Source organism: Vigna radiata, chromosome 1, assembly GCF_000741045.1.
Source record: "Vigna radiata var. radiata cultivar VC1973A chromosome 1, Vradiata_ver6, whole genome shotgun sequence".
Lineage (NCBI taxonomy): Eukaryota > Viridiplantae > Streptophyta > Magnoliopsida > Fabales > Fabaceae > Vigna > Vigna radiata.
Window position 1 is genome coordinate 12037160 of NC_028351.1, and position 14136 is coordinate 12051295.

The 14136-nt window shown below is 30.1% G+C and overlaps 1 protein-coding gene across 1 annotated transcript; it reads left to right on the forward strand.

The window, feature by feature from the left end:
* The first annotated feature begins 1813 nt into the window (after nucleotides 1-1813).
* Nucleotides 1814-7557, forward strand: LOC106774621 (DEAD-box ATP-dependent RNA helicase 38). Its single transcript, XM_014661669.2, has 7 exons — nucleotides 1814-2093; nucleotides 2196-2714; nucleotides 4622-4687; nucleotides 5384-5788; nucleotides 5896-6019; nucleotides 6905-6990; nucleotides 7114-7557. Exons 1-7 carry the CDS (start codon nucleotides 1863-1865, stop codon nucleotides 7174-7176), a joined length of 1494 nt encoding a protein of 497 aa, XP_014517155.1. The 5' UTR covers nucleotides 1814-1862; the 3' UTR covers nucleotides 7177-7557.
* Nucleotides 7558-14136: the final 6579 nt, after the last annotated feature.

Genomic DNA, 14136 nt, shown 5'->3' on the forward strand with positions numbered 1-14136 from the left:
AACTTGGTGGTGTTGTTGCATACTTATAAGGGTGTTGTTTTCTGTTCCTTCTGGGTTGTCTCCTAGTCGGTCATAGAACCATTCTATTCCTCTATTACAAGGATTTGAACAGGTGAAAGTCAGACCACACAAGTATTGAGATAATGGTCCACAATATGTTAAAAGAGGGGCTTATTGTCCCTAACAATAATCCTTTTTTCCTTTCCAATTTGATGTTTCTGTTAAGATTATAGAGCCTTGAATGCTTTTGTTGTTAAGGATAGATGCCTTATTTCGACTATTGATAAACTAATTGTCGAGTTACATGGGGTTACATTTTTTTTTTTTCTAAATTGGACTTGCGATCTAGGTACCACTAGATATTGGTCAAGGAAGAAGACCGATTCAAAACCGCATTTAGAACTCATCAAGGTCATTACGAGTGCCCAATGATGCCATTTGGTCTCATTAATGCGCCTGCTATCTTTTAAAACTTGATGAATGAAATTTTTCCAAGCTTGTTGCATAAATTTATTCTTGTCCTTTTTTATGATATTTTAGTCTACAACTCTTCGTGGTATGCTTATTTACTGCATTTTGAGGTTTTTATGCAAAAACTACAACAGCATAAACTCTTTGTCAAATTGTGTAAATGTGTTTTTTGGATTTCGACAAGTTGACTATTTAGGCCATAATGTTTCAGGCCTAGAGGTGACAATAGATAAGTGTAAGATGCAAGAACTTGAAGCAATTGAGAGGATTTATTGGTCTTACAGGCTATTATAAAAGATTCGTCAAGCAATATGGAACAATGGCATCTCTCACCAACTTATTAAAAAAAAGGACAATTTTAATAAGTTTTAAAATAATTATAACTAATTAGATATAAATGATTTAAAAAAATTGAGTTTTTAAAACTAATATATTATTAATCTATATTTTATATAAAAATAAATTAATTAATAACATTCATACCAATAATAAATTTGGTCATCTTTTAATTAGCTATGTATTTATTATTTGAATAAATTTTATAATATATATATATATATATATATATATATATATATATATATATTAAAATTTATTACAGAAACAAGATTAATAAAACATAATTAATAATAAAAAGTAGTGTAATATGTAAAAATGTCGTTTTTAATAAAAAAATATATTAGTATAATATTTATTTAAATAATAAATTTGATATAAATTTAGAAAAAATGTGATTCTATTAAGTTAAAAAGATATATTATATATATATATATATATATATATTAAATTGAAATAAAAATTATAATATTTGATAATGATACTGACATTGTCAAACTTGACACGTGGATAACAATATTTTTAACAATTTTTTAAAAAAGGTTTAAAAAAATTATATTTTCACAAATAACATGTTAACCTCATTAGTAATTTTCTTTTGTAAAGCCTTAGTTTGAAGTAATTTTTAAAAAATGTAACAAAAAGTAAAACAAGTATTACTTTAAAACTCTCTAATCAAAGTAAAAACCAAATTAACTCTCTGATCAAAGTGAAAACCAAATTAATATATATATATATATATATATATGAGTAACTTGTTTTAAGTACATTTTTCATTTTACGTTTATGTGCTCATTCCTATGTTTCACAACAAATATCTTTTACATTTACATATTCTTTTTACTAATTAATTTTCAGAAATATTACGTACAAATAAAATTAAATGTCTTTTATACAAATATTTTTACCGTAGTGTTAATTGAATTTCAAATTTTCTAAACAAATCATAAATTAAATATAAAAAATAAATTTATTAGAACTGTTCTTATAAAGCTTTTGTATAGACTTTAATTTCAATCATTCCTAATTCTAATTCCAGGATACACGTCCTCTCCATGGCAGAACCATCCACCGTCGCCGCCGCCGCCGCCGCCACCACCGCGGCGGACCCTCCTCCGCCTGTTACCAAAAGATGGGCTGACGAAGCGGACGAAGAAACCGAAGCCTCCGCCACCGCCACCGCCACTGAAGCCGCTTCCGTCAACCTCGATTCATTAAAAATCGAAGACAACGATGAGAACCCTCCCAAACTCTTGGATGACCCCGACGATTCTAGCATACAAAAGGTTCGTTTTACTCGCAACACAACACTTCTCTCTTTCTTGTTCTCTCTGTTTACAGTCGGTTAGGGTTTTGAATTGAATGTTAGGGTTTTGTGATGTGGTTAGGTTACCTCTGGAGAAACGCCGTACACGTCTGCTGCGAAGTTCGAGGACTTAAACCTCTCGCCGGAGCTTCTGAAAGGGCTCTACGTAGAGATGAAGTTCCAGAAACCGAGCAAGATCCAGGCGATAAGTTTGCCGATGATCCTCAACCCGCCGCACCGCGACCTCATCGCGCAGGCGCACAACGGGTCTGGGAAGACCACGTGCTTCGTGCTTGGGATGCTCAGCCGCGTCGATCCCAAGGTGCAGGCGCCGCAGGCTCTCTGTGTCTGCCCCACTCGGGAGTTGGCTAATCAGAACATCGAGGTTCTCCGCAAGATGGGGAAGTACACCGGGATTGCGTCGGAGTGCGCTGTGCCGACGGATAGCAATGCGCTCTCGATCGCGAAAAGGGCGCCGATTATGGCGCAGGTGGTGATCGGAACCCCTGGCACCATCAAGAAGTGGATGAGCTTCAAGAAACTTGGGGCCGCCAGGTTGAAGATTCTTGTTTTTGACGAGGCAGATCAAATGCTTGCGGAGGTAATTTTATTGCGTTGCCCACTTGCTGAACTAGTTATTACCGTGATTTATCGGAGGATTGGTTAGGTTAGACTGAAGAGAACAGTAGTAGTACTAGAAAATCACATTTCTTGATCATTTATTGGTGAGTTTAATTTTGATACAGCTTTACCGTCACCTAGGTAGAAATCACTCTGAATATGTCTTTTAAGTAATTATCTGGTGAGTTAGTAATCTTACCATGCATAACAATTCATGATTGCATAACCCGTATATTATCAAGACAATATTTATGCAGACACCCTAGCACATACATTTTGGTAACTTCAAAGCTGTTTGGTAGCGGCTATAGGGATGCCAGTTTTGTTAAAATTATAATGCACCTTGTGGGTTGTAATGTTCTAATGGGAGCAGGTCCTTTGGGCTGGATTGTGCGTAGGATTACAGTTGACCAGGATCGGGAGAATGATGTGATCTTTAATGTGCTAATAGTGGGGTTTACAAAATCTAGCAAGTCATGGTGCCCAAAAATTCTAGGACGAGCCCCTTTGATTTCTAATGCCAGTAAAAAACCCTAAAATTCTTTCACCCCCAATGGTAAAACACTTCTTAGTCATGTCCTTGTTTGAATGAGACCCTTGTTCCATACTGCACATAAGTTCTAGATCTTTTGCAACTGTTGGATGTCCATGCTGCACTACATTTGCAGCTTTGGCCCTGCTGGTTGTATCTCTCTTGCGAACTGAGCTTCATGCAAACAGAATTGAAAGTCACTTTGTCCTTCTTTTCCCAAGGTTTCTCTCATCTGATTTGCGAATGGAACTTCTTTTTATATTAATTTCTTTTCTTGTCCCTTCATCAATTTGCCTACTGTTTTTAAATGGACCTAAGTGTGTGTGTAAAATTGTTCAAAGATTGTTACAGTGACTTTGAAAACAATTATAATATAATATATAAATGATATTTTTTACTGGACCTAAGTGTTTTTCTCCTTTAATTGCTCATAATCATAATAATATATGATTCTGTTAATTTGAAGATATTATTGTCATCATGATTTTTCTTACGTTTGTTTAATATTGGGCTTTTTTGTCTGAGGAAGTGGTTTTGCAAGTATTTGCTTTATTTATGTTCTTTTTAATACACATGCATTGTATATTGTGTATTATATTATGGGTATAATTCTTCATTTTAGGTAGGAATATAGAATCTTGCAATCCTTGAGTTACAAGCTTTCACCCTGTCTCCAACCTTGGTAGAATCTTGAGTTTAATAGTATTGAGCGGTGCTGTTGTGCTACTGTGTTGCTGAACTATAACTTTTGTGGCCAGGATTGTTACCACAGTTTCAATATGAGATTGGGGATCTTCCCTCTTGACTTATTGAGTTGATTTTGTATTATTATGCCAATATTTATGCAGCTTATTTTTAGTTTTAGTTGCATACAACTAAAATTTTATACATATGATTCATGTATATTTCAACTGCTCTTTGGCTACTGCACTTTGCCCATCATACATTGTCCCTAATATCATAAAGTCCTTCCTCCTTTTTTCATGATCCATATTCTATTGCGCACTGTTCATGGCTGTATCGTTCTTCCTGGGATTGTTACTGCATTTTATTGAAGAATTACCTAGTGAAACTGCTAAAGCTATGTTTATAATGGTTTGCGTGCTGTAATTGTGTTGCAGGGTAGATTGTCAGGTTGTGATGGATATAGAGGAATAGAGAACTAGTAGTAGTGAATCATTTGTTTTGACGATCTATTCATTTATAGTTTATAAATATGCATGCCAGAGATTGAGCATTACACAGTTTTAGGTTTGGGAATGTTCGTATTGTCACATGTTCATTTGTCTTATTTTTAATAGAATTTTGCTGGTAAATATTCCATGTCTTGATTGTTATTAACTTTAATGTTGCAGGATGGATTTAAAGATGATTCCCTGAGGATAATGAAAGAAATAGAAAAAGTCAATTCTAATTGTCAGGTTGGTTGAATTCTCTCTCACGTTCTTCCATGGATCATGATATCTCCATTCTCCATCTGCACAAGAAATTATTTCATAGATTTGTCTACGTGACTGAGATATATGCTCCAATTAGACTCAGCCATATATTGTACATTGAAATATGTGCTGCAGTGGGTGAAATTGATTTTTTATAGTAAACCAAATGGAAGCTAAGTATCGGCATGATATATTTTTTCTTGATGCAATTACTTTACAAGTGATGTTTTAGTTTCTCTGATTGGTTTAGCCTCTTCAACTTGTGTGGTAAATTTCTGCATCCATATAGTGACTGGTGATTGCATGTGCATGCAGTCATACGTGTAGAGACATGATACGTAGTTATAGTCACCTATTCTTCAGCATATTTTTTCGTTAGTTCATGCAAAATTTAAATCACTTTGAGCCCTTTTATAACGTGTGAAAGGTATGAAGTTAACCATCCATTCATATTACGAGAAGAGAAAACAGTCTAGTGAAATATATCTTGTTCAGTCAAACATCACATGGATATAAAGATTACATCTTCTTTTGGTTGATATTAATGGATTGATACTAGTCAATTTGAATTTGCACAATTTTGGAGCCACATAACTATTGGATCTGCGTTTGAATTAAGCTTTCTGCAGTGAGTTTCTTTTTATCTAGAAAATTGATTGGTCTTGTGTGTACCTCCAGGTTCTTCTTTTTTCTGCTACATTTAATGACACCGTCAAGAATTTCGTTTCAAGGACAGTCAAAGAGGATCATAATAAACTTTTTGTAAAGAAAGAAGAACTATCTTTAGATGCAGTGAAGCAATATAAAGTCTACTGTTCTGATGAACTTGCGAAGATTGAAGTGATAAAAGATTACATATTTGAAATAGGAGAGAATGTGGGGCAAACCATCATATTTGTGCGTACAAGAAATAGTGCACAAATGTTGCATAAATCACTTGTTGACATGGGCTACGAGGTTACATCTATACAAGGTGCTCTTGGTCATGACGAGAGAGAGAAAATTGTTAAGGAGTTCAGAGATGGTTTGACTCAAGTTCTTATTTCAACTGATCTTCTTGCTCGTGGCTTTGATCAGCAACAGGTACTGTGTTGGTTCTCTCTCCCACTCTTCTCTTTTTGTCTGTCCTTTTTTTCTTTTAAATGTGGTTACATCCTAACAATTTATATTAACAATTTATATTTATTCAGGTTAATTTGGTCATCAATTATGATCTTCCAATGAAACACACTGCCAGCTATACCCGTGAACCTGAGCCTGATTGTGAAGTGTATTTGCATAGGGTTGGCAGAGCTGGGCGTTTTGGGCGCAAAGGTAATTTCAAGATTTCTCTGCTTACTCTTATGTAGTTATAAGAAATTGTTAAAGTTGCATTATTAAGCTAGGAAGCACTGAGACCTTGGTAGAAAAGTGTGGCGCCGTTCCCAACAATTGTCAGACACTTCTATTAGATGTCCAAACCCTATTCAACTGTTTCACAATTTTTGGCTGGCTGACATCTCTTTGACATGGTTTGGCTGACGCTACTGTATTTAAAAATAACAAAAAGAAATTGAAAGAAGACGACCTTTACTAGAAATAATGGATAACTTATTTTTTAGGCTTATAAAAAAGACTTAAGTAGTTATTTTAACTATTAAGATTACATGTTTGTTATTTAAGATTCTACTGTGAAAGATGTTATTGCAAGGAAAACTTTAACAAATTTGTTTTTACAACATGAAAATCTTACTCCTCAATTAAGAGTTTTGTCCTGATGCTTATATTACATGTATGCATTTGCTGCTGGTGGGTATCAGCTGTTATACGGTGTCCTATATTTTGGTCATTAGCTGTGTTAGTGGTGTCAGTGTCAGAGTCGGTGCTTCATAGGTATTAAGTGAGCCTCCCTAATTCCTTTTTTTGTGGTGCTACTTGTTTCAATATATATTATTACTCTGACGGGGTTAGAAATATTTTTAGCTAGTGGGCTGTTGAGTTGGTGGGACACCTGAAAATCAGATGACAAAGGAGATTTTAAAAATTGACTATTTATCTTAAGTTCTTATAGACTTTATTACTTCGTGCACTTTTTTTAGCTTTACCCTTTTATTCCAAAGAAAGTGATTCATAACTCCATTCTTCCTGGAGTTATGAATCATATTTTCAGCGCTGGTATAAAATAGTTAAGTCATCCGTTTGTTTCTTTTGATCCTACAGGGGCTGTATTTAACCTGATATGTGATCAAAAGGATGAAAGGCTCATGTCGAAGATTGAGAATCACTTCGGCACTCGTGTAGCTGAGGTGTGGCAGTTGATTCATTGCACTGATTCTGCTAAATTTGATTTTTTTATCATCTGTTCTGAAGGAGTTGTGAAAATATCCATCTTAAATAACATTATTTTGTTAATGTGAATGGGGATGCAGGTGCGAGCACAAAGTGTTGAAGACTATAAAGGTGCTCTCAAGGAAGCCGGTTTACTGCAATGATGTGAATCTGCACAAGTCGAAGGCTGTCGATAACTGTTGTGTTTCTCCTCAATGTGCATGTATCTGGCCAAGGAATTCGATCATAACAATGAATGGTTTGATTATTCTGCAGGAGGCGCACATTCGGCTGATGGTTTTGGGGATGGAGAGTTTTTGTTCAGTCTGTTTTCAATACTGCTGCTGTCGTGCTTGATTTCTTCCTTATAATTGGCAGTGTGTGTAATTTAGATTTTTTCTGGTCAAACGTTTTTTCTTGAGTCTGAAATATATACCACTATGTTTTTCATATAAACAGCTGATGCGTGACAACGTCAAAGTCATCATCATGTATAATTATTGTCACAGAAATAATTGACCACTTTTTGTTTTAAAAGTCTGTCACACGTCTGACATCCTTGCAATTTTATTTTCCCATATACTATGTGGCGAATTGAAAACTGGCATTCTTTCGACGTAAATTCACCTCTGTAACATGAAAAAAACCAAAGCTTTTAACAAAGAAAACGTGGATAAAGATAATCGTATATAATTTATTAATGCACGCGTAATAACGTTTGTAACAAATGGGATATCTAACCCTATTTACTTTTTTCATTAGTTACTATGAGTTTATATGATGCTATATTTTTATTAAAATTCATTTTTTTATTAAATGTTTTTGAAAATTATTTTTGAATGAACTTTAATCATATTATTGAAATATATTTTAAAAACATTTAATAAAATGTTAATTTTAATAAAAAAAATTTATAACATTTCATTCTTATAAAACTATTAGAAGTATTATAAAATAACATATATAATATCAATATAATTATCTAAAATGATAAATTATAATAATAAAATATATACAAATTTTATATAAAACTACTATCACATTACGAAATTATTCTACCATATATTTGCCTCCTATTAAAGATGTATCATCAACACAAAATATAAGAACACAAAAGAAACAACACGGAAGATAATGTACAAAATAAATTATCATAAAATATTTAAATTATATAAAATATAAGTTAAGTATGGATAAAATATAAGTTAAAAATGGATAAGGTATGATAAAAATATATGTTTATACTACACCAAACTCAATTATTTAGATACATGTTTTAACATTAGAAGTTATGGAGGTGTGCACTTGTGATTTTTAGGTCTTGGAGAGCCTTAGCCTCAAGAGGTTATCACCTCATTACACAAAATTAATCCCCTTCGCGTTTAAGACCAAACAAAATTCATAGACTAAGACCTTCTGCTATTCTTCACAATATATTCTACTTAACTTAAGTGTAAATGGTTATTAGAGTGTTAGAATACTCCTTTACTAAATCTCATATGTTAATGCATAAGCAAAATTTCTCATTAAAATTCCTTCAACGCTATCACCATACATGTCTGCAATAATATCATCATCTCAATTAAACACACTCATAAACATTCATAAAGTAACAACTAAAAAAAGAAATAGATCCAACATACAAATCAGTGCTCCGAGGTAGTGCTCAATGTTAAACCTTTCGTAAAAAGTGGCGTTCAGCAACAGTTCTGGCACTCAAGGTCATTCTTATCGCAAAATGTTGCTCTCAACATCTTGGAGCTAAAATATTATAGATCTCCAGTGCAAAGATGATACTTAATAATGCCTTGTTGTCATTCAGTACCAAAGCATTCGCAAAACAGAACGCTCAACGATGTAGATGGATGCTCAACGTTCTGAAGCTAAAAATGCTTCCAAACTTGCCCGATGAAGTTGGCGCTCAGTGCCAGTCTAATATTGCTCAGTGTCATATTAGATATCAACACTTATACTTTGTTTTTTTAGGGAACTTATACTTGCTCAATCGATCAAAATAGTATTTCATTCTGCGTGATTTGATTCAAAATAGTTGTAAACATAAAAACTCGTACCAATTTATCTAATTACTCATATTATAAACCCTTTCAATCACACAAAACCAAGTCCAAACCAGCAAAATTCATGAATCAAATATTCAAACCATACAAGTCAAATATATCATGCTCACCATAAATCCAATTCATCAAATTAGCAAGAACATTACAAAAGAATTAAGGATTAGCTTCCCTTACTTTAACAAAGTTTCTCAACAAATCCTAAAGAGTCAAGACGTCTTCTAACTTGCAAATTATCCATTTTCTACACCTAGAAACTACATCAAAATGATCTGACCATGCCAACAAAGACATTAATCAACACGTATTCAAGAAACCCAACACAAGAACACATGCAAGAAGGAAAAATCCTGCATTCAACCAAATAAAACTTTCAGAAGACGAGGAAAGATGTTAAAAACTAATTTACCCTAAAAAAAGAAATTGATCGGTTGATCTTAACGAACTTGTCACAAAAAAAAATCCTATGACTTCTGAACTTGAAAAAATGAAATGAAAAATTTAAAAAAAAAAAAGAAAAAAAGCTCTTATAAAAAAGTTTCTAGAAAAATAAAGTATTTTTAAATAACGAAACTCTTTTATAATTTTATATTTATATAAAATCATTTTATTATTAAAACAATAGACTATTAGTATTTTAAAACACTCTCACTTCTAAAATACACCTTTCTAGGTTCTCAGTTTAACATTTATGTAAAAATTAAATTTAATATATATTTAAAGAGGTGTAAAATTGTTTCATTGAAAAAAGAATAAGATTGAATTGAATAAAAATAAATATAGAAAGTAAATTGAATATAAAACAATATAACATAATTACTATCACATCATATTAAGAGTGCCATGTGACATGACGCATGAATGATTTTTTAAAAATAAAATAAAAATTAAAAAACACAAAAAAAAAAATCACAAAGTAACATATGAGATATATTTGATATTGTTGGTACAATATTAACAAAAATTATTCAATTGTATCAATTTAAAAAAAAATAGAGACTAAAAAAATTTGGAGACCAATTTAATTATTTTGACAAAAACTAAAACCAAAAGAGTAATTAAATATAATTTTAATGTAAACAGTTTTAATATTCATAACTCTTTTGTCCCTTTTTTACCTGCAAAAGTACTGTAATACTTTATTAGCTTTTGAGATGGTTTTACTTATTTATACGAGTTTGGAATAAAAAGTTGTTAAGTAAATATCGTTTAAATTAAAATAATGTTATGAATTGGTCCTTGAAAGAGTAGAAAGAGGTTTTGGTGCAAAAAGATTACTTAGTTTGTGGTTGATTGGATGCATTAATGGATTTGGAAAATTGAAATATTGATTAGATTGAAAGGTGCTTCAAAGTCACGCGTGAAAAAAAAAAAAAAGGTTGAAATAGTACATATTTCCACTTCAATAGTGACATCAACATTCTCAAAGAATGGGATATTTCTCCATTTATACTTTCCCTCAAGGGCCACTTTTAATCTAAGTACGAGGACCATGCATCATTTGCAATTTGACTCACAAATTCAAATGTGAATTTATGTTTTATATTAAATAAAAATAAAAAAAATACTACTGTATAAAATAAAAACTCATAATAACTTTATTATTTTAAGTTTTTTTTTTCTAAAAATGGAATATAAGAATGATAAAAAAAAATTAAGTTTGACATGTTAGTCCGTTAAGTGAAAAAAAAAATAGGTTGGAATATAATTTTCAATTTAAGAGTTGAACTAATTTGGTCTATCAGGTAGACGAGTCTTACGAGTTAGTCAAACCAGCTTGGTAGTCTAAAATAAACTCATAATCTTCTTAATTTAAGTTTCTTTTAAAGGTTGATCTAAGAATGACAAAATAAAGTTTGGTAGGTCGATCAAAAAGAAAGGTTGGAATATAATTTTTAATTAAAAAGTCTGAACCAACCTAGTTTGTCAAGTCAGTCAGGTCTACGAGTTAGTCGAACCAACCTGATAGTCCAACTTCATTAAAAATAATTTGAATTTGCGCTACGACATTTCATATTAGCAAAGTTCGATAGCCTGGTAAAAGTCTGATACAACTCGACCAAGATTTGAAGTAGCTCGAATGACAAACCTTTTCAGCCCAGATGACAACCCTTTTCATCCTGGGTGACAACTCTTTTTAGCTTGGAGTTAGCCTCATATCTTGGCATCAAACCGTTTTCATAAAAATATTAAATATTTCAAGTTGTTTCCATGTGATGTTAGACTTTCAATGACAAAAAAAAAGGTGACCCAACCTGATAAACTGTCAGCGGGTGAGTCGGGTTGTAAAGTTAAACCCATTTTCCACTTTGGTGACTCAAAATCAAACAGTTGGTCTGTTTTGCCACCCTTAGTTGGATAAAAAATTTATCAAATTCTAAAATTATGAAAATAATCATTAAAAAATACTAGTAAATTTTAAAATTATTTAACACAAAAAACTTTGGTAGGTTTTTTTATGTTTAATGATTTTTTTTTCCAACAATTTTTGTATTCTTAATGTAATAAATGTAAAATCATTTATCTCTTACCTTAAACCTATATTTATAAATTTTAGAAAGAATTTTTATTAGTAACAACTTAATTACAATTCAATTATAAGTAATTACACTTTACTTCTAAATAAATTTAATAATAATCAATTAACTTGATGAATAACCGATGGGTCAGGTTCCTCAACTATTCAATCTTAACAATAATTCTTTCAAACACCTCCTAAACATTGATCGTGACAAAAAAGTGTACAATAAATATTAACCAATTCATTAACATTGTTCTAAGATCATTAACATTGAATACCATCTTCACAGTTTATGCATTCAATTTTATATTGTTGTTCAATAAGATATTATTATTAACAATGGTAAGTTTGGTTAATTTTCATAATAATTATATTTGGGTTTATGGGTTTGAGCAGTTTAGTATGAAAGAGAGGTTTTGCATTTTTTTTTTCATTATCACAATTTTTCTCTCAAAATATATTCCTTTTAAAAGGGTTTACCCAACTAAACTCATTCTCACCTTAATTTCCAGATTAGACCCATTTAATGTTTACAAATTGAGAATTTGGTCTTCATACACTAAATTACCTCTCTTTCATATATATATATATATATATATATATATATATATATATATATATATATATATATATATATTTAGTTACCTCTCTTTCATTTTTTTTTGTAATTTGATCTCCTCAAACATTTCTTCTTGAAATTTTGGAGATATTTCGTTTGTTCCAATTTCTCAGATAGATATGAAAATTAGGATCTAAACATGATATGTAAATATTTGATTTTCTATGTTTTGTCTCGGGTTTCAAAAAAATAACTGTTTTTCATTTCATTTTAGTTTTTTTTTGTATGTTTCTTTTTGTTTTTATCCGGAGAATAATTTATTTTTAGTTTTTGTTAACTTTTTTCCGAAAAAGAATAAAACAAAAAGTATCCATATTTATAAAAATTAAAATGAAAGAATAAGGATAAAAATGAATTTTAGAGGAATCAAAAGTCAAACAAAAGTTTTTGGAGGAATTAAATATAAAATATGACTATGTATTAGAGAGCAATAACATATTTTCTAATTTCTTGTAAACATTTTTTAAGACAGTCTTATTTTCTCTTAAATATCATATCTATCATTATTTTCTCTTTCCCCTCATACTTTATTTATCAATGCACTTTTTAACTATAGTTACAAGCATTTCATTTTGAAAACAACTAATGTAAGACACGTTGTGAATATTTTTTTTTTTAAATCAACATATTCTTATAATTTAAGAAAAATTTTAATTAAATCCTACTAGGTTTTGTTTTATGATCTTAATAAAATACCTTTAAAATTATTTATATAATTTATAACCAATACAAAAGAACAAATTATGAAACTAATGAGACTAATTTCAATATTTTATTTTTACTTACTATTATAAAACCAAAATTGTAAATTTGGTTGAATCCAAAAGAAAGAAAAAAAAAAGGTTGAGACAAGTGAGAAAGCAAGAAAAAGAATAAAGAAATTGCAAGTTGTGTTTATTTAGCTAAAAAACTAAAAAAATGTTGACAGCTGAAAGATAAAGCACCAAGTTGACACAAAATAACAATATCAATTATATCTAAATAAAAAAAAATGAAAATGAAAGCCCAAACATTAAGATAGCGACACCTGGCAGACGTGAACTGTACCTAAAAATAATCCTTTTTAGTTTTGGTTAAAGAAAATCTTTAACAATAGATTAAAATAAAATAATAATAATAATAATAATAACAATAATAAAAAATTAGAATTAAACAATTCAATAAATTATTTCTATTTTTTAGACTAAATTATTTTATTTTATCATCCATATAATGTTTTCTCTTTACTAAACATCCTATTTAATAAATAGAAAATTATTGAACTTACCAACTACTTATTTATTTATTTATTTCATTTCACTTCTTTTCCTCATAAAAAATGTAATAATTATTTTTTACGGTTTTGAAATATAAAATCGAGGTCAATAATATAAGTTCAATAAATTATCTAAAGATCTAAAAATTATCTTTAATACTAAGTTTTCTTGTAATTATTTATCTAAACTATTAATAAAATACTTTTATAAAAATTTCTAATATGAAAGTTAGTTTAACATTTGATAATTTAGATATTAATTATATAATAAATATAAATAATCAGTCTTTTTTTATTTTAAATTTATATTTATAAATTACGAATCAATTATTAATAATTATAATTTCTTTTTAGGTTGTTCATTCATATTTTGATCATGGACCAATTTAATTCCTCAATCATCAATTTCGATAATGATTTGTTTGTGCATATCAATAAAAGTTAAGTAGACTACACAATTATATTTCTTTTTGTTTTATTGATATTTTTTTTATCAAGGAAAGTGAGTAATTAAGACATTATATTTCATGGTTTTGTAAAGAGGAAATAAAAAGAATACTTTTTTGAATTATTATTAAAAAAAATATTTTTCTTTAAAATGTCAGAAGAAAGTGTTTGAGACAACTTGGTTGAATTTTGAATACCCTACAAAAT

What these genes read in the sequence shown, in the direction of transcription:
- LOC106774621 (XM_014661669.2), top strand. Translation starts at nt 1,863, where the DNA reads ATGGCAGAACCATCCACCGTCGCCGCCGCCGCCGCCGCCACCACCGCG. An exon ending in TGGGCGTTTTGGGCGCAAAG is followed by an intron (nt 6,020 to 6,904) that starts GTAATTTCAAGA and finishes TTGATCCTACAG; the next exon opens with GGGCTGTATTTAACCTGATA. An exon ending in TCGGCACTCGTGTAGCTGAG is followed by an intron (nt 6,991 to 7,113) that starts GTGTGGCAGTTG and finishes ATGGGGATGCAG; the next exon opens with GTGCGAGCACAAAGTGTTGA.